Raw genomic sequence first — 21,297 nt, 5'->3', positions numbered from 1 at the left:
ATATCCTTTGTTTTGCATATCTATGTTAAACCCAATTGTGTTTTGTCCAATGCAATCCTATTTAAAAATATTTCACTGCACGTTTTTCTGTTCATCCTACTAATGATTTAAGTCGTTTACAATACTTCTTAAAATATTCAATAAATGATCTCCATGCAACATGGAAAGGGGATGCTCTCTGTGTTGCCTTGGTAGGGAACCATTGAGGATCATTTTAAAGGTAAAGGGACCCCTGACCATTAGGTCCCGTCGTGACCGACTTTGGGGTTGCGGCGCTCATATCGCGTTATTGGCCGAGGGAGCAGGTCGGCAGGAGCTGGGACCATTGCGTGGATTCGAACCGCCGACCTTCTGATCGGCAAGTCCTAGGCTCAATGGTTTAACCCACAGCGCCACCTGCGTCCCATGAGGATCATTTTAGAGAAGTTCTAAAGACTCCTTGGAAGAGACTGTTCTTCCTGCTCATTCCTTGAGGGGGGGGTGATATGGACACAAAGGGGGGCACTTTATCGAACCACGGAGCCCCAGGAAAACATCTATTCCTGATCTTTCCCGATTACAAACCCCACCAGAGAGGAAGTCCTACCCCCGTGACAGAGCCAGACCCCGCGGGGGACCTCCATTTCTCAATGGGAAGCCAATAGGGATCATCGGCATTGGACAGCTGGCCAATCAGCGATTGCAAAACAGCGCCCCCCAACGCCGGTGTTGAGGGAGCGCCATGAAATTGCAATTGCGAAGGAGCTCAGCTCCGTTTGCAGAACAAGCGGGGGACCCCCTACGGAGAGAACAGCGAAAGTGTCGATTCCAAGCGGATACAATGTATCTGGTCTTCGCCCAATGTTAGCCTATGGGGAAACTCCAGAAGGGGAGGGGAGGGAAGCAGGAGGCGTCCCCCAAAAAGCATCTCTAGAAGTGTGCAATGCGCGCCAGAGATAAAAACTGCGGAGGGGACAGCTGAGCACGCTGGGCTTTGCAAGAGTTAAAGGGAAGCGAGCCTTCCTAGAGAGGACAGGAAAGCAAGGGGGGTGTCAGGTCCTCCAGAGCCAAGGCCCCTCCCTCCCTCCCTCCCTCCCCAGTCCTCCTTCCCTGCTTTGGTGTCTCTCCTGCGAGGGCTGCATCTCTGTCCCCTCCCTCCTGGGATGATCGGGTGAGTCTCTCTCTCTCTCCCCCAGGGGGTGCAGTGGGGAGACGGTGGGGGTCCCAGGGCTGCAGCAGGGGAGGGGGCTTGGGGGGCCTGATCTGCTCATGTGGGCGGGGGAATAGATCCCAAGTCAGGGAGGAGAGGGGCGAGGGAGGGGGGGGGCGAGGTCTGCAACGCTCTCCTTCCTGGAGATCAGAAATCTCCCCACGAAATCTCCTTTCTTCAAACAAAGGAGTCCCTTGGACAACAGAGTCATTGCACAACAGAGGAAATATGTGCAAATGGTTTTCCAAAGCTGGACGAGGAGGTGGACTACCCCCCCCCAAGAAAAAAACCCCACGTGGAGGAAGGAAGGAAAGGTGGGAGAAAAAAGCCAGGAATAAAGAGAGGGATCCCAGCCCATAGTCTGGCTGCTGCATTGCAGACCAGTTTCCCATTCGTCTCCAAGGGCAGCTCCAGACAGAGGCCACTGCAGCAATCCCCTCGCACCCAGAGCATGGCATCCCAGGACCACATCCTCTCTGTCCCAAAGGGATTGTTGCTGGAAAACCAGCAGAGCCGGAAATGGGCGCTGCTACTCACTGAGCCTCCAGGGACCTTGGCATCAAAGGCTGTGTGTGTGTTAAGGTCTTCTAATAGAATAATAATACTAAATTTCCTGCCTAAATTTCAAGGGAGATGTCTTTGGACCCACCCACTTGGCCCTCAGAGGGTTGGTCAGATACATACCTGGCCCTCAGACCTAAGAAAAGGGGACCCCACCCAAGCAGTCAGTCTTGAGAGCAGCAGAGAGTCCAAGTGCAAAAAGGAGACAGAAGCAGGGGGGTGGGGTGGGGAGCAACTCCTGAGGACCCCCAAATGAGGACCCCCACTAGAGCCAAACATCCATTTTTCACAATATACAAATGACTCCCTTGTCAGTCAGTTCTGACTTCATGCATTGACTGGAAGGCAGCAGAAACCAGGCTGATTCATCTCCCAGAAATCTCTTCAGTTGCCTCGACATTTTGCATTGCAATCGTCCAGCCCTGGTTCCTAGGAAGAGGCATCCATGCTTGTTCAGGGAACATTTCTTCTGACATACAAATTCTGTAACAGAACAATGTATTTGCTTTGTAGGATTTGCTAGAACTTCTCATTAAGACTGACAGAACTTGGCAGAAGACCAAAGGGTTTCTTCCGATCTCTTACAGGCTTTCTGAGAGCAAGATGGGTGAGCGAGACTCATCTGGCCCAGGAGCAGGAAGAGGCCATGCCATCCAATCTGGGAGCAGTGGGGGATTCTGGGAAAACTATGTACGGAAGATCCTGGGTGAGGAGGACGCCCTCCGCTCAGAGGTGCAGAGCCAGCTGTTGAGGCAGTTCTGCTGCCAGGAGGCCAAAGGACCCCGAAAGGTTTGCAGCCGACTCTACCACTTTTGCCAACAGTGGCTGAAGCCAGAAAGGCACACGAAAGCTGAGATGCTGGACCTGGTGATCTTGGAGCAGTTCCTGGCTGTCCTTCCCCCGGAGATGGAGAGCTGGGTGAGGGAATGCGGAGCGGAGACCAGTTCCCAGGCGGTGGCCCTGGCCGAAGGTTTCCTCCTGAGTCAGGCAGAGGAAAGAAAGCAGGTGAGAGAGACTTTCCTCTGGATACTCCCAAGGGGGAGAACATCCCATAATGCTCTCCTAATGAAAGGGTGAGATCTGACACCCTTAAAGCTGTTGGACCTGACATTAATTTTTTAATCCTTCTCCCCATTCTCTGTTTTGAATCCTTGTTTCTTTTTCAGGGATTCTTTGCTGAAATGGGCCAGATTTCCTTTGACACAGATAGGCCTCCGTTGGACACCAGAGAGAGGCCGCTGGGTAATGAGGAAGGTGGGTTTCTTGTCCTTTTTGGGGGGGGGGAGTTGGGAACAAGGGTTCAGAGGAGGGCACAAACCTCCAACTTCACTCAGCTCAGCAGGTCAGGCTTTCTCAAAGGTCCACCTGTAGTTAGAGATGCCCTGTTTCACCTGTGAGAGAAGCAGGCACTCCTGGCATCCTGCTTACCTTTTCTCTCTTGCAGGTGACAGAATGATGCCGGCAAGAGCTCCTGATCTGTCTTTTCATGGGGGCAGAAGGGAAGCAGCGGCTGTGGAACCAGATCAGGTCAGGGGAAGCTGCCTTGTGGAGACAGCGGCTGAGGGGTGGAGCAATGTCATGGACTGGTTGGGCACAGAGGAATGGTGGGAGGAGACAGCTTCTTAGGAAGGGAAGATGTCTTGGAGACCAAGGAGTGGAGGTGGAAGAAGGATGAGCAGTCAGAGGGACAAGAGGGAGAAGCCTGGGAAGAGGAGGTGTCAGAAGCTGAAGATGTAACAGGGCTTAGTGAGCTGGGAGACTGTGTGGCAGAATGCAGTCCAGAATCAGAGGCAGAAGAGGAAGGAGGTGAGAGGGAGGAGGGAGGTCGAGAGGCAGAGGTGAGTCAGGAGAAGGAGGAGCCACCGGTGGCTCCCTCTCCTTCTGCTAGAAGCCACCCTCCCTGCTTGTCTCTCAGAGCCAGGAGATGTCTGACAATGGAGGAGCAAAGGCAGGTTGCACTCTGGCGTACTGTTGGATCACTTTCAAGAAACCCCAGAGAGGAGGGGACTTAGAATGTTGTGGGGAGTCAAGGGCCTTCACTCTCAGCAGCTGAGTTCATGAAGGAAGACCCTGGCATGGAATTCGACACAATACCGGTATTGATCCAGAGCAGAGTTCCAGTGTATAGTTAGCAGAGTAACAACCTAAACATGTTACAGGATTCCCCAGAATAGACCAGAGGCCATTGTATTTCATCCGGCAGAGATTTACTGCTATTGAAGGCAAATGATCATAATGGTCACAAATCCAAAACATTCAGGATTGACACTGTCCATAAGAAATCCAGTTGCAGCAGACTTCACCTAAACTTATCTAAACCGATTATAAGTCCAAACCTTAACACTTAACCTTAAGCTTAATCTTAACCCATACTATGTATAGAACACCAGAAGGAAGAGAGGTAGAAATATAGAAAGAGAAAGTGAAACCCACGTTCCTTCTGGCCTCTTCTCATGGTCACCATGACCTTGGCAGAAGAGATAAGAGAACCACTTTAACCCAGCTCTACTCAGCTTCTCCAAAGGAAGATCCCAAACATCAGGAACCTTCTGCTTGTTTCTTTTATGCAGAGAAGCTTCCAGAACCCTCTTGAATTAATTAGAATATGAAAGATCACTACACATCAGATCAATACTTTCTGTACTAAGAAATGCAAACTGACAGACGCTCAGGGAATGAGCTCCTGTTCTCATGAGGCCTGAAACTCAGCTCAGTCTGTGAATATCATGTTCTTGCTAAGAAAGAGTTAACCCCAGCTGTGAACTGTGGGATTTCCTGACCATATATCTCTGTGACACCAGCCTTGTGAATATCGCCAGTAGGATTCATCTGTAGTTGCAGGTTTCATGGAATCCTAGAGTTGAAAGTGACCCCAAGGGTCATCAAGTCCAACCCCCTGCATTGCAGGAATCTCAGCTAGATCATCCAAGACAGATGGCCATCCAAACTAGGCTTCTTTTATTTCTATATTCATCATTGAATGCTAAAATAGGCTTCTAAGCAGTGGACAAATGAGAGCAAATAATGGCCAGGATTCACCTAACCAGCCTGCTCCCCGTTACTCCCCTCTCTATGCCCCCATGAACCCCTTGAATTTGGCTCTAGGGCATTGCAAGGGAACCTCCCCAGAACAGTTCATGAGGAGAGGAGAAAGTGGATCCTTCCATCGGGGAAACTGGAATGCTTGCGTAGGCAGAATGAATTAAAAACCACAAGGAGGAGTACCACCTATTTGCACAAAGGTGAATACCCATAATTAAAACGTAGAATAAAAGAATTCCATTAAAGCGTTAAAATAAGCACCCATAATTAAAACAGGCAGCAAAGCAATCCTATTGAAACAACGCAGCCATTAACTGAAAGGAAACAACAGAGCATTGTGTAGGAGATCATATTTCTGCTCTCTCAGAGGAGGACATTTCCCTTTTTCTTTCAGGGTCCAGTGTGCTTTGAAGATGTCGCTGTTCGTTTCATGGACGAGGAGTGGGCATTGCTGGATCCTGACCAGAGAGCTCTGCATAAGGACGTCATGGAGGAGAATCGTGGGATCGTGGCCTCTCTTGGTAAGGCTCCCTGTGGGATCGTCCTATCTGCCTGGAAATTCAAAAAATACCTCTATGTGACAAACCTCATATATTTCCACAGAGCTCAACAGCGCCCCCTACAACACATGGGAACCTAACACCCCCACAATAAACAGCAAATTACAGTTTTTTCTGTGAACAATCTTCGTCCAGTTCTGCCATTTTATACTATGATAATCCTGAACTGCCCAGGCATCTTAAATGTCAGCTTCAGAGTTGTTAGGAAAGATAAGTAGATTCTGTCAGGTTTTCTGACATTGGAGATGGGGCGATGCCATGACTGGGCCAAACAACATCTGCCCCAGAGAAGAGCCAGGCTTATTGAATATTAGGTAGTAGTAGCAGTGATAATAACAATCATAATAAGAATAGTAAATATTAATAGTAATAATTTTTATTTATACCCTGCCCGTCTGACTCGGTTGCCCCAGCCACTCTGGGCAGCTTCCAACACATATATAAACATGAAACGTTAATATTAACAATCGGATCCCATATAAAAAGTACATTAACTTTAAAATGAACAACTTACACTAGTGGCCAAAATTGTGGAAGCCTTTTGGGAAAAGTGTATTTCTGAGGTTTGATGGCTCATAACACCACCTTTTGGGGGAATAATACCATAAAATTACACATCAATGGAAAGATCATTTAATGAAGAATGTAATGCAATAACATTAAAACAGTACAACACATCATCAGAGATCTACAACCTCTCCTGGACAATGACAGCTCAAGCTCTGGGAGAAAGACCTTTCATTGCCTACAGACAACCACCCAATCTTAAACAACTCCTCACCCACAATAATACAACCACCAGACTTAACATGGACACTGGTACCAGAGCCTGCAATAAACCCAGATGCCAACTTTGCTGCCACATACACCCGGACAACACAATTACTGGCCCCAACAACATCCAACATACCATCTCAGGACTATTTAATTGCTCATCTTCTAACATTGTGTATGCCATCAAATGCCAGCAATGCCCTTCAGCTCTCTATATTGGACAAACGGGCCAAACCCTACGCCAAAGGATAAATGGACACAAATCTGACATCAGGAACCAGAAGACAGAAAAACCAGTAGGAGAACACTTCAATCTCCCAGATACAAGAAAGAGAAGTTGCTGAATTGCAACTCATTAGCAAGCTTAAAACCATGGAGCCACCTGGAATGAACAAAGACATAGGATTCTTATCTCATTATACATGATCAAGCTTTCCTTACCACCTCAGCCCTTGCTTTTCCCCCGCAAGACCAATTGCAGTCATTATCAGTCGTTAACAGTCATCAACAGGTTTACCACTCCCATCAGCCCATCACCCATTCCCATCACCCCCACCCCCACCCTCTGAATATACATAAGGGTCTCGTGGATTCTGTTTCAGTGTATCTGATGAAGTGTGCATGCACACGAAAGCTCATACCAAAATAAAAACTTAGTTGGTCTTTAAGGTGCTACTGAAGGAATTTCTTTTATTTTGTTTCGACTCAGACCAACACGGCTACCTACCTGTAACTATTTATAAAGGAGTGTTCATTAGAACATCAGTCATAAAGAAGAAACGTGACACACATAGAAAAAAGGATACATGCAGAAATTATCACCATGTCAATGAATACTTCGTTTGGTAACCTTTGGCTTTAATTACGCACTCCCAACACCTTCCCATGGAGTGAACCAAGTTTTTCAGTTCTGCAGCTGTAATACAGAAATGTGAAACCAAGATTGAATTATTTCCTCTATTCCCACAACATTCCAGCAGTGGAATAGGATTATCTTGAAACCACCTTTTGCATACAGCAGCAACATGACATGGAGCTGAAACCTGTTATAATATAAAATATTAAAATAAACAAATATTTATAAAATATATATGTAGAAATGCTTCAGTATCTGGGAAAAGATCTCATGCGGAACACTTCAGTTTGGCCTCAAGTATTTCATTTATGTATTTGGGGGCATTTACATTCCCATTAATGACACAAATTCTGCCCACACCTTTTGCTGTCATACAACCCCAGATCATCACACTATCTGGGTGTTTCATGGTCGGTGTAATGCAAGTAGGATATAAATCTTCTCTGGTTCTTTTTTATGTACTGTATTTATTGAAGATTTTCAAACACAAAAAACATACAGAAATACAAAACACAAAAAGAAAAAACAAAGCACAAAAATACAAAAAACAAAAACCAAAAATTCTAACTTATATCTTGATGATAACACTTTGGACTCCCTCGACACCCCCCACCTTGGGTCCCTGTTACAATATTATTTAGACAGTATTCATTGTTATTTAAACATCTTAAACATTGCTCTCGCAATCCTTTATTTATATATTCAACTATAATTCCCAATTCTATTTATAATACATTTAATCTAATATTTCAAACCAAATATTTCTATTTTCCCTTTATTCATTCTATTAAAATTTTCCCCTTCTGCCTATAGTTTTTACTAACAACGATTCATCATTCTAATATTAACTCTTATATCATAATTTTGTTTCAAACATAATAATATATCTCACCCCCTTCCCCCAGATCTAGATTCTCCAAGAGTTTTCAGCGAAATCCATATGTCATGCCAGTATTGGGCCTTCCATTTCATCCATCCTAATCAACATTTATATTCTTTTAACCCACTCCCACCCTTTCCCATAACTTCCACAGGACATTTTTACCCCACTTTTGCTGTTTCCTCCCACATCCACCTGTACCTTCCTTTCTAACTTCCCAGAGCGTGCCCTGTCCTTCCTCTCTCACTAGGAGGGCAAAAGCCCACCATGGTTCGTCCTTGAGGTGTTCTTGCGTCAAGTCCTTTTTCTGTTCCACATTTCCCACTTGTGGAGCATTCCGCCATTCTTCTTCCTCCTCCTCTTCAAATTGTACAGCTTCTTCATACACCATGGAAATGTCCGATGTTGGTGATTCCTTTTTGGCCTCAGCATCCAATTTTACAGCTTCATTTCCAGTTCTATTTTCCGTGCAGCTTTCTCCATTCGCCTCTCTTAGTTGTTTATTATATTAACGCAGCTGCTTAGTATACGAATTCAGTCCCTTTCTAATGTCAAAAAGTTCTAAAAGAATCTTTTGCCAAAGCTGGTCTTTTGCGAATGTTGGGTCTAGAGCAGGGGTTCCCAAACTAAGGCCCGGGGGCCGGATGCGGCCCAATGGCCTTCTAAATCCGGCCCGTGGACGGTCCAGGAATCAGCATGTTTTTACATGAGTAGAATGTGTCCTTTTATTTAAAATGCATCTCTGGGTTATTTGTGGGGCTTAGGAATTTGTTCATATTTTTTTTAAAAAAATATAGTCCGGCCCCCCACAAGGTCTGAGGGACAGTGGACCGGCCCCTGGCTGAAAAAGTTTGCTGACCCCTGGTCTAGAGCCATATTATCTATTCCAGTCCCATGGGAAAACAGCAAGTTGCACAACAGGAAATAGTGTGAGGCTTATTCCAAAACATTGTACTCCATTTTGTTACCCAATCTGGGTATCTTCTCCTTTTAATTTCTTTCAATCACACCCCCACTTCTTCTTTTTAGCAGTTCCAATCACAGAGTCCAATCGCTGATCCCTCCAGGGACCCAGATCTGGCTTCCTGGGGGGCTTCTTTTAAGTCCAATTGTTAATAAATTAGATACTTCCTTTCACCTTCCCGGCAAGGGATCAGGTTACTGTATCACAGTCTCTCAATTAGAAGAGGTCGACTCCCTTTTTAAACCTCTTCCGTGGCCAATTCTGTCAAATCTTAGACTTTTAAAGTTCTTTTACTTACGGTTTCCGAATTTTAATTTCTTTTGCTATGGAAGAATCCACTGCTCTCCGCCGCCAGCACGAAGCTTCGCTACTGCGAGGGTGACAATGACACTCAAAATGGTCCCCGAGACTACCACCCCACTCTAACCAGGGCTCTTGACCGAGCTTACCGGAGAGTAGAGGAGTCAGAATTAGGACGCAGCTGAGCTCTTTGTCCCCATAAAGCACAATATGGGGCTCTTTCGGGTAGCCGCGCCGCTTTCGCAGCCCCCCTCTCGTGGAGCCCGGTTGCCTCGGAGCTTGAGGTGGACCCCGCCGGACGGCGCTAGCAGTAGACCGGAAGTCCAAATCTTCTCTGATTCTTCTCCTCGCGTATTCAAGGAGATTTGGGACTCATCGCTCCAAATAACACTGTCCCATTGTTCCGCTGTCCAGTTAACATGGTTTTTTTTAGCAATCACATAACACACTGACAAAAGTCAAATTGTGTTTCTTTTTTCTTTTTGTTATTTGGCTATAACATTTGATAGAATACAGCTAATTGAACATAACGTTCTTGATTAAATTATCTTTCCATTGATATGTAATTTTATGATATTACTCCAAAAGAAGTGGTGTTTTCAAACCTCTGAAATACACTTTTTCCCAAAAGGCTTCCACTTTTTCCCAAAAGGCTTCCACAATTTTGGCCACTATTGTATATCGAACAAAGCAACATTCAATAACCCATCAGAATCTAATAGTAAATATATTGATTAATGACAAACAACAAAGTAATGAACACACGCCCAACTCCCTTCAGTTCTTCTACATATGTTCCTGAGGCTCTAATACAGGGGTGCCCAAACTTTTTTAAAAGAGGGCCAGATTAGATGAAGTGAGTTTAGAGATTAGATGAAGTGAGTGAAGTTTTTGAGCTTTTTTTAAGGACTGAAGTTGTTGAGCTTTTTAAAGGATTTAACTGAAAGTTATTGAACTTTTTTTTACTGTTTTACCCCAAAGTTGATGAGCTTTCTTTAGGATTGAAGTTGCTAGGCTTTTTTAAAAGTATTTTACCCCAGGACATATACTGCCACGGCGGCTGGATTAAATCGACCAGCGGATCAGATTAGGCCTCGGAAACATACTTTGGACATGCCTGCTCAAATCCCTTTTTGTCTCCATTGCAGATTGTGATGCGTTGGAAATCGAGAACAAGGGTGACCACAACAAAATCCCCAGTGAGGAGAAGCCATGTAAAAATTTGGAGTGTGGAGAGAGCTGCAATCAGAGCTCCCATTCCACTTCCCATCAACAAAATATAATTGGAAAGAAACCCTATCAGTGCTTGGAATGTGGAAAGAGCTTCAGTCAGAGCTCCTCTCTCACTTCCCATCAGAGAATTCATACAGGGGAGAAACCCTATCAGTGCGTGGAATGTGGAAAGAGCTTTAGTCACAGCCACAATCTCACTTCCCATCAAAGAATTCATACAGGTGAGAAACCTTATCAGTGCATGGAATGTGGAAAGAGCTTCAGTCAGAGCTCCTCTCTCACTTTTCATCAAAGAATCCATACAGGGGAGAAACCCTATCAGTGCGTGGAATGTGGAAAGAGCTTCCGTCACAGCCACAATCTCACTTCCCATCAAAGAATTCATACAGGTGAGAAACCTTATCAGTGCATGGAATGTGGAAAGCGCTTCAGTCAGAGCTCCTCTCTCACTTTTCATCAAAGAATCCATACAGGGGAAAAACCCTATCAGTGTGTGGAATGTGGGAAAAGCTTCCGTCGGAGCACCGATCTCACGTTCCATCAAAGACTTCATACAGGGGAGAAACTCTATGTGTGCTTAGAATGTGGAAAGCATTTCAGTACGAGCTCCCATCTCACTTATCATCAAAAAAGTCATACAGGGGAGAAGCCCTATCAGTGTATGGAATGTAGAAAGAGCTTCAGTACAAGCTCTCTTCTCACTTCCCATCAAAGTATTCATACAGGGGAGAAACCCTATCAGTGCGGGGAATGTGGAAAGGGCTTCAGTAAGAGCTGCAATCTCACTTCCCATCAAAGAATTCATACAGGGGAGAAACACTATCAGTGCGGGGAATGTGGGAAGAGTTTCACTCAGAGCCACAGTCTCACTTCTCATCAACGAATTCATACAGCGGAGAAGCCCTATCAGTGTGTGGAATGTGGAAAGAGCTTCAGTCAGAGCGCCCATCTCACTTCCCATCAAAGAATTCATACAGGGGAGAAGCCCTATCAGTGTGTGGAATGTGGAAAGAGCTTCAGTACCAGCTCCAATCTCACTTTCCATAAAATAATTCATACAAAGTTCAAAGAACCCTTAATTTTATAGTTTTAGGAGGCAGGCAAATATACACCTTTTTAACCAGGTCTTTGGCTGATTGACCTCTGATGCTCTTTTATTTTGCTTTTATGTTGTAACCATCCTGAGATGTGTGGGTGTATGGAATAGGAGCCAACTTTTAGAGGCTGAGGGGTCTTTGCCACCGCAATAAAATATTTGAGGGGTCACCCCCAAGTTGATAGGCATTGCCATTCAAATTGCACACATGCATTCTATGAGTGATTGTGGAAGGCGGGCCTTACCTGGCCCCCCACCAATATTTTATTCAAGTTGGCACCACTGGGTTGGGTGGTTTACAAACTAAATAAATACAGTACATGAATGGCTTTCCTTTGCACATATTCCAGCGTGTCAATATCCTTATTTATTATCATTTTCAAAATGTATGTGCCCTTCATCTGAATATTTCACAACATGTACACACAGGATATTGCATGGCCTTTTCAAAAAACAAGTAAAGCCAGAGAAATCTCTCCTTCCCTTTTTTGGATGGAGTTACAAACTTTGTTGATCAGGGGACTGCTGTGGAAATAGTGCATCTTGATTTCAGGAAGGCTGTTGACAAAGTCCCTGCAATATTTATGCGAGGAAGCTGGTAAAATGTTGGCTGAACAAGGTAACTGTTAGGTGGATTTGACAGACCGAACCCAAAGAGGACTCCTTCATGGTTCCTCCTCATCCTGGGAAAGTGGCAAGAGGGGTGCTGCAAGGTTCTGTCCTGGGCCCATTCTTGTTCAACGTCTTTATAAATAAAAAAAATTCCTTCAGTAGCACCTTAATTTTTTTTTGAATTTTTGAATTTTTTTTTTTTATTATTTTACTTCGATCCAGACCAACACGGCTACCTACCTGTAACCGTCTTTATAAATGACTTGGATGAAGGAACTGAGGGGAGGCTCATCACATTTGCAGACAACATCAAACGGGGAGCTGAGGCCAATGTGGCAGAAGGCAGAGTCAGATCAAGGGCAGGAATTGTCGTTTAGTCGTGTCCGACTCTTCGTGACCCCATGGACCAGAGCACGCCAGGCACTCCTGTCTTGCACTGCCTCCCGCAGTTTGGTCAGACTCATGTTTGTAGTACCACTTTATTCTGCCTTGGTCAGACCCCACCTAGAATACTGTGTTCAATTCTGGGCACCACAATTTAAGTATCTTAAATGTTGTTGGCCTGGGGAAATCAAGAAGGTGGGGGAACACAATCCATATTCCTTTTATAACACGTCCGTATTTACTGAATACATGAATTGTTGAGACTATTGCAATATTTTTATTTTAAAAAGAAGTGGGGAAATCATGTGTCCTATTCCATTAACCTGCTTGCATGTGTTAAGCGTTATTTGGAGACTGGAACTCTCAGCAATTTCACATTATGTTTGTGTTTCTGTGTGTTCAGCACACATGATTGCAGGTGAGACTGAATAAAACACTTCCTAGGAAATTCCCTTTGACTGCTTCTGTGTTGTTTCAAATGTGACTTCACTCACAGATAAGAACAAATAATATTTATTGCTGACAAATCACACCACAGTCAGCTCATTAATCTGAAGCCCAACAAACCCTGCGCTTAACATGAGCAGCTGCTTTCTTCCCATTTCTTAGGTGGAAATAACTGATACTGAAAAGGAAGAAGGGAGATAGAGCCTTTCCCTCAACCTTTGGGGATCTGGGGGGCTTCATTTCAGCCCTTAGTCCTGCTCCTGAAAGCTTGGAGTATTTGCTCACACACTGCCATGACTGAAAAATCAATCTTTTTAAAAAAATTAAAAATGGTATTACAGTGCTAAAAAGGCTCAAAAAAGCAATTCCTGTAGTAGCTGCTACTCTGCCCAATGCTACTCTGCCCACTGTCTCACTCCCAGCTAACTAATCTGGAAAGCTGTGCTGTTATCTCTGCAAGGACTTCAGTGTCTCTTGAATTTGCAATTAAGCATTTCTGGAAGGGGAAATGATTTACTTTTGTATATTAGCATAAAAAGCATGCGTAAGAAAGTATTACTCAGGCATGATGAGAATATGATTTACTTATTTAGAACATCGCTTGCTACCTCCTTGGTAGCCAGTGCAATGGTTTCATCAGTGCTAGAACTCAGGACCCGCTGCCTTGAGGGACATCTTAAGAGCAGTTTGGCAGGGGAAAGGTCTCCCTTGGGAGGGGGTGGACTCTCCTTCCTTGGAGGTTTCTAAGCAGAGACCGGACGGCCATCTGCCATGGATGCTTGAGCTGAGATTTTAATTTTAACGCTTTTTAAAAAAATTATTTTGGGGCACATTTGTGCACATTTTTTATATATGTTGCATATATTTATTTTGAACATAGAGGGGTAGTTAGGGTTAGGTGTAGGGTTAGGGCTGGAGGTGGGGGTGGGTCAAGGTTAGGCTTGGGTGGGCATTTTAGGTAGTTGGCTAGTTTAGAGAGGAGGGTGGGAATTTTTCCTGAACAAAATGTGCAGGCTTGTTCGGCAGTGGAATTTGCTGCCAAGGAGTGTGGCGGAGTCTCCTTCTCTGGAGGTCTTTAAGCAGAGGCTTGACAGGCATATGTCAAGAATGCTTTGATGGTGTTTCCTGCTTGGCAGGGACTTGGACTGGATGGCCCTCGTGGTCTCTTCCAACTCTATGATTATATGAAAAGAGACTCAAAATTAAACAGATTCAGAAATAACCTGGGATGCTTTTCTACATTTTACATCTGTAAAAAATCCAGAAGCTTTCCTTTTTGGAATTATTGGTGTAGAACTACACAAACTGTATAGAAACTTGTTTATCTATGCGACTACAGCAGCAAAAATGTTACTTGCCCCAAAATGGAAAGAAGCAGAGGTCCCAGAAAAGGAAGAATTAATACAAAAACATGGAATATGCTGAAATGGTGAAATTTACTGGAAGAATAAGAAATCAAGATAACAAACTTTTTTATAAAAGGATGGAAATGGTTTATGGGATATTTAAAAATAAAGTGTAAACAGATAAGAACATTGGCAGGATTATTGTAATGACCTGCAGTTTTATAACAGTAAATATTTAAAGTGGATGAATAAATGAACAAGTTAAGTTAATTTGGAATATGCAGGAAACTTTATCCTCCTTTCATCAGAGAATTTAATTTCGGTAGAAATATCAAACCCAACTTTTTTTAAAGTGCAGTATATTCCATACCCTTTGCCAAATTTGCTGGGTCTTTACACAGTACACAAGAGGATTAAGAAGTGGTGGGACCATAACAAATGTGTTGGCCATCAGCATGGGGACAATGGGGGAGAGGTGCTTCCCGTATCGATGCACCACAGCAATGCCAATCATTGGGATATAGAAAATCAGGATGGCAGAAATGTGGGCCACACAGGTGTTCAGAGCCTTGAAGCATTCTTCATGAGAGGCAATGCTCAAAACAGTCTTCAGGATCATGACATATGAAGCAAGAATTATAACAATATCCGTCCCTAAAGTGCAAACAGCTACTATCACACCATACAAAATGTTGACCTTTATGTCTGCACAGGCTAACTTCATGGCATCTTGGTGGAGACAGTAGGAGTGAGAAAGGACATTGGATCTGCAGAAAGGGAGCCGTTTAATGAGAAAAGGGAATGGGGAACAAAAACAGAAACTTCTGGATATGATGCCTATACCTATTTGTACAATGACTGTATTTGGAAGAAGTGATTTGTATCTCAGCGGATCACGGATGGCAATCAAGCGGTCAAAAGCCATTGCCACAAGAATGCCGGACTCAATCCCTTGCAATGCATGGATAAAGAACATCTGGCTGATACAAGCATTGAACGGGATTTCCCCAGAGTCAAACCAATATACACTCAGAATAGTTGGCATGGTGGAGATGCAGAGGCCCAGGTCCGAGCAGGCGAGCATGGAAAGGAAGAAGTACATGGGCTCATGGAGGCTTCGGTTGGTCTTGATGACATAGAGGATCATGATGTTCCCAAGGAGAGTCAGGGCGTAGAGCACAAACAGTGGGAAGGCCATCCAAGAGTTCTTCTCCTGCATCCCAGGGATGCCAATCAGGACAAAGGTTTGGTGGCTCACGAGGGTCTCATTGGAGCTCATGATGGAGGACATTGTTCCCCTGGTGCTTTTGGTGGAAAGATATTAAGGAATAATAAAATTTAATTGTTGAACCTGGCGAAGGAGAACATGCACCCCCACAAGAGCTTTTGGTGGATGGATTCTAAAGAGTCATAAAATTATTATTGTGACATGATGTAAGAGATTTTGTAACGTATGGATAAATCTCCCAGTTTAGTCCAAGAGGAAAAGTTGTCTTAGAGCCTCTATTCAAAGAAAGAACAGCAGTCTTGAATGCTGCTTCATCTCACCTTCTGCCCCGGCCATAGAACACCCCAGCCCCATCTTCAAAATCAATCCCCAAAAGTCTCCCAACTCTGACCAGTGGAGTGGAGGTCACAAGAGTGTGGCTTTCAAAGATTCAGTCCCCCAACCTCTCGTCTGAAAAACTGAAATAACCATCACAGTGCAATACTTAAATTAGAAATGGTAGATATAAATCACTAGATGTATAGTATTGTTTGGGAAGGACAGGACTGGTTTCACCCCATGTCCTCCTCTTCTGAGAAGACACCTTGAAACTGAAGTCCTTCATTTTGCAGTCCTATCTAGTTGAGAGGATTGTGATCATAGAATCATAGAAATGTAGAGCGCAAAGGACCATAGGGGACATTTTCTCCCTACTCCAGACAGATGTTGCAGCAAAAACTGCAGCCCACCACAATTTTCCATTCTTCCTCACTGAGTGGTCCTGCAGTCCTTCTGCTCTGTAGTCCTTCTCCTCCTCCCTCCTCCTGGAAAGCAGACCCCACCCCACCCCCCACCACAAGATAGAGCAGAGCAGTACAACCTCCAGATTATTGACTCCTGGTCCAGGCAACCAGATGTTTTCTTGACCAGCCCCAACCCTCCCCTCCCCAATATGAAGTTCCAAATTAAACCCCGTTTCTTTCTGGCTCCCAGTATTAACGGCAGCATATTTACATAACTGAGGAAACTCCCTCTGAAGTCAATCGGAGGAAAACTCATCTGCTTGATAGCTCCTGCCGCCCTTTGCACTTACCTGACTTCATGGCACAGCCTGTGATGCTAACATGCTTTCTCCCAGGCTATACGCTGATCCTGCCTGTGCTGCTGCAAGAGGGATTCTGCCTGTGATATTTATGCTGTGTAAAGAGTTATTGAAAAGCTCTTTTCCCTCAGGGAGACAAGTTGCCCTCAAACCGGGAGATGATTGCAGAATCCTGTGGGAGGAGATCTCGCAAATCCCAGTGGCAAGTATTAGGGTAATCTCTGTGGATCCTGCACAAGGACCCGGAGTTCTTGTCTCAGAGGCGTTCCAGGGATCACTCTGTGGTCCTCTCCTTGGTATAACCAGAGAAATGGGAGATGTACAGAATATCTTAGCTGCCAAGTTATCCCTTTTTTAAAGGGAAATTCCCTTATGCTGAATAGGCTTCCTCGCGAGAAAAGGGAAAACTTGGCAGCTATGGGATGGGGTCTCATCCTCCCTGCCAGAGGAACCAACTCCTAGGGGCAAAAAAGGTTTTTGGCACCCCAATAAAATATTTGATGGGGCTGACCTTCTTTTTTTTTCTTTCTTTTTTTTAAATAAAGTTTATTAATAATTTGTGCATATACAACAATTAAAAAAGAACGAAAACCAACAAGGCAAAAACAAGACACAACAACAAAATACCGATTACAATACAAAGCCCCCTCCCCCTCCCCCCACCCCTGAACCTACCCCTACCCCTGTTCCTTCACAACCTAAATTAGACTTATCCATATTATAGTTGTTTTCAATCGCACACACTGTTTTATACAGTTTTATACAATTTTATACCGTAGGTACTTGCTTCTTCTTCTTCTTCTTCTTCTTCTTCTTCTTCTTCTTCTTCTTCTTCTTCTTCTTCTTCTTCTTCTTCTTCTTCTTCTTCTTCTTATAACTTTCACTTAACAAAAATAATATTGATAATAATAATAATAATGATGTTACAGTATCAATGATATCTATATATATATATATGTCTATATAATACTATATTTGTATAGTTAATTTACTTTCTTCATATTCCTAGAGCTCTGTTGCATCAGAGAGGAGAGACGGTTTGTCTACATATATACTGAAATAAACGGTAAGTGATTCCCATTTCCTTACATTGTCCTCCAAATTTGTTTCTTTCAATATTTCGTGTTTTCTTGCTACATTATAGTAGGATATTAATTTTTGTAGCCAATCCTCCTTTTTTGGGATTTCTTGGGATTTCCATGCTCTTGCCACTAAGAGTCTTGCTGAGGTCACCGCGTAACTCACTACACATCTGTCTATAGGTTTTATGTCCTCTCCTAACATTCCTAGCAGGAAGATTTCTGGTTGTTTTTTAAAAGAGTATTTCAAAATTTTCTTTAATTCTTTATAAATTAACTCCCAGAATTCCTTGATAAGATCACAACTCCACCATACATGCACATATGTCCCTATTTCTTTACGGCATCTCCAACAGATATTATTTACACTTGGGTACATTTTAGCTAGTTTGGCCGGCGTTAAATGCCATTGATTTTGCATTTTATATAAATTCTCTATCAAATCGTAATTAGGAGTAAATCTCGAATCTCTTTTCCATAATTGTTCCCATTTTTGAATGCTGATTGTCTTCCCCAGGTCCTGGCTCCATTTAATCATATAATTTTTTGTTAGTTCCTCTTCTGTTTCCCATTTTAATAATATCTGGTATAGTTTTGATATATAATTTCCTTTGTTTTCAATTAAAATTTCTTCCAAATTTGACTTACTTTTTTCGAATCCCACTTTCTTATCCATTTTTAACCTCTGATTAATTTGAAAATAATCCAGCCACGTATTTAAATAATGCTTTACTTCTATATATTCTTTTAATTTCACTGCTCCTTCTTTTTCCTCCAGGAGCATACGGTATGTAGGCCAGGTACCGTCCATGTTGCGTCTCCTTACTGCCAATAACTCAGCCGGGGAAAGCCACCAGGGCGTTTTTGGTTCGAAAAATCTCCTATATTTTATCCAAACTTTCAATAGAGACTTTCTAATAATATGGAACATAAAAATGTTCCTCTTATCTATTCTATCTTTCATCATATAATAATGCCAGCCGTGTCCTAGCCCGTCACCTTCTAAATCTAATACATCAAAATTCTTTAACTCTACCCATTCTTTGATCCAAGCTAATGCCGCTGAGTTATGATAAATTTCCAAATCCGGGAGGCCATATCCCCCTCTATCCTTATGATCTATTAAAATTTTATATTTTATCCGGGGGGTTTTCCCGTTCCAGATGAATTCCGCGATGTCTCTTTTCCAATCCCTAAAGTACTTCTCAGTTCCCAGCAAAGGTAGGTTTTGGAAGAGGAAATTCATTTTGGGTACTACGCACATCTTAATAACTGAAATTCTGCCCATAAATGATAGTTTTAATTTCCTCCATACGTCAAATTTCTTTCTAATTTGTTTCCAAGTTTCCTTGTAATTATCCTGTATCAGATCAATTGCTTTAATTGACATCTCAATTCCTAAATATCTCATTTTTTTGCTAATTTCAAGTTTTGTAATCTCTTGTAACAATTTCTCTTCTTTTTCCTCCAAGTTTTTAACTAACAATTTTGTCTTGTTGTAATTTATTTTCAAGCCCGCCAATTCCCCGTATTCTTCTATCAATTGAATGGCGCTAGGGATGCTAATAATTGGGTCCTCTGAAGTTATTATAATATCGTCGGCAAAGGCCTTTACTTTATATCTTTTATTTCCCACCACAATTCCTTTTATATCCTCCTTTTTCCTAATTGTGTTTAAATAGTATTTCCAGTGTAATAATAAATAAAATGGGTGACAGGGGGCAACCTTTTCTTGTCCCCCTCTTAATGTTGATTTTATTAGTAAATTTTCCATTTATAATTAATCTAGCGTTTTGAGATTTATAAATAGCCTTTATTGCCTTCTCTAATCTTTCCCCCAGTTTTAGATCTTCTATCAATTTTAGCATGAAATCCCAGGCTACCCTGTCAAAGGCCTTTTCCGCGTCCACGGACAAGATTGCAGCTTGTTTATCTCTTCTATTTTCTAAATGTTCGATGATGTTAATGATATTCCTTATATTATCTTTGGCAAATCTGCCTTTCACAAAACCAACCTGATCTTTTTGGATTATATCTTCTAATATGGAAGATAATCTGCTCGCTAACACTTTTGCGAATATCTTGTAATCACTATTCAGAAGCGAGATTGGTCTAAAATCATTTGGTGTTGGAACTTCTACCTTGGATTTTGGAATTAATATGATTTGCGCTTCTTCCCATGATTGCGGAATAATGCCCTTTTCCAGTATTGTATTAAATAAATCTTTCAAGGGTACTAACATTATATCTTCCAGAGTCTTATATAATTCCGTTGGGAGGCCATCTGGGCCTGGGGCCTTACCATTTTTCATCATTTTCAGGGATTCCTTTATCTCTTCTACTGTTATTTCTTTATTTAATGCTGTTAACTTACCCGGTGGTATTGGTGGCATTTTGTGTTTTTTAATAAATTCTTCTATTCTCTGCGGATTCGTGTCTTCTTTCTGGTAGACTGATTCGTAATGGTTTTGAAAGGCTTTCAGAATCTCACTTGATTTCTCGAGGATTCTATCTTTAAATTCAATCTTGTTAATAATTTTCTCTTTTTGTCTCTTCTTTAGTTGCCATGTTAATAATTTGCTTGGTTTGTTTGCCCAATTAAAATTTTTATACTTCCAAAATTGTAAATTTTGTTCCAATTCATGGTCAATCAATTTCTCATATTCCAATTTTAAGATTTTTAATTCATATTTTGTGGCTTCATTTCCCTTTTTAATTAATTTTCTTTCTTTCTTTCTAATTTCTTGCAACAAATTATCCTTTTTCTCCTCTCTGATTCTCCTCAACTTTGCATTTTGTTGGATGAAAGCCCCACGCAATACCGCTTTCCCTGCATCCCAAACTGTGGTGGGGTCCACTTCTCCCCCACTGTTTATATCTATGTAATCTTTATACTGTTTTGACACTTCTTGTATTGCTTTTGAATTCTTTAACAAAAACACATTTAGCCTCCATCTTCTATCCTTTACCTCTGGAGCTAGCGTTAATGTTACCGGGTTGTGGTCCGATAACGTACGTGGGCTTATCTCGACTTGTGCAGTTCTCAACGCGATTTCCCTGGGAATCCAAATGGCGTCTATTCTCGACGCTACTTGGTGCCTGTACGAGAAATAAGTGAAGTCTTTTTGGGCGGGATGTTTATGTCTCCATGCATCCACCATGTTTAAGTTTTCCATCAGCTCATCAAAATTTTTTGGCAATTTATTTTGTTTTTTTCCTTTGAAAAGGGCCTGATTTATCTAAAATTGGATTATTAATACCATTCAAATCTCCTAATAATATAATTTTATCTCCGTAATAATTCATCAATTGGTTTTCTAATTCTTTAAAAAAAGCCACTTTACTATCATTCGGGGCGTATACTCCCACCCAGATCCAATTTTCTCCTTCAATCCGTGTTTTTACTATGACAATCCTGCCCTTGTCGTCTTTCCATAACAATTCTGGGTTCCATTTGTTTTTTATATATATCACTACTCCTCTTTTCTTTTTCATATCTGATGTTACGAAATCTACGCCCAATTTTTCATTTTTTAAGACCCTTTCATGTTTTTTGTTTACGTGTGTCTCCTGGAGACATATCACATCCCACTTTCCTTTGTTCAATACATGACTTGACCTATTCCTCTTCTTTTTATTATTTAATCCATTAATGTTCCAAGAAA

General features: G+C 42.5%; 2 protein-coding genes across 2 annotated transcripts in view; one reads left to right on the top strand and one right to left on the bottom strand.

Annotated features, from left to right (window-relative positions):
• LOC132592062 (zinc finger protein 883-like) overlaps positions 1-12,202 on the top strand; it is a 77,902-nt gene extending 65,700 nt beyond the window's left edge. The window contains exon 6 of the mRNA XM_060274144.1: positions 10,275-12,202. Coding sequence (XP_060130127.1) covers positions 10,275-11,446 — 1,172 coding nt within the window. The 3' untranslated portion in view covers positions 11,447-12,202. The remainder of the gene's footprint in view (positions 1-10,274) is intronic.
• A 2,373-nt stretch (positions 12,203-14,575) lies between these two features.
• On the bottom strand, positions 14,576-15,532 carry LOC118085022 (olfactory receptor 51H1-like). Its single transcript, XM_035115277.2, has one exon. The coding sequence runs from the start codon at positions 15,521-15,523 to the stop codon at positions 14,576-14,578; it is 948 nt and encodes a 315-aa protein (XP_034971168.2). The 5' UTR covers positions 15,524-15,532.
• Between the last annotated feature and the right edge of the window lie 5,765 nt (positions 15,533-21,297).

This window comes from Zootoca vivipara, chromosome 4 (genome assembly GCF_963506605.1).
Source record: "Zootoca vivipara chromosome 4, rZooViv1.1, whole genome shotgun sequence".
NCBI lineage: Eukaryota > Metazoa > Chordata > Lepidosauria > Squamata > Lacertidae > Zootoca > Zootoca vivipara.
The sequence above is the reverse complement of the archived record's forward strand: the minus strand, read 5'-3'. Positions and strand labels throughout refer to the sequence as shown.

What these genes read in the sequence shown, in the direction of transcription:
- LOC118085022 (XM_035115277.2), bottom strand. Translation starts at nt 15,523, where the DNA reads ATGAGCTCCAATGAGACCCTCGTGAGCCACCAAACCTTTGTCCTGATT.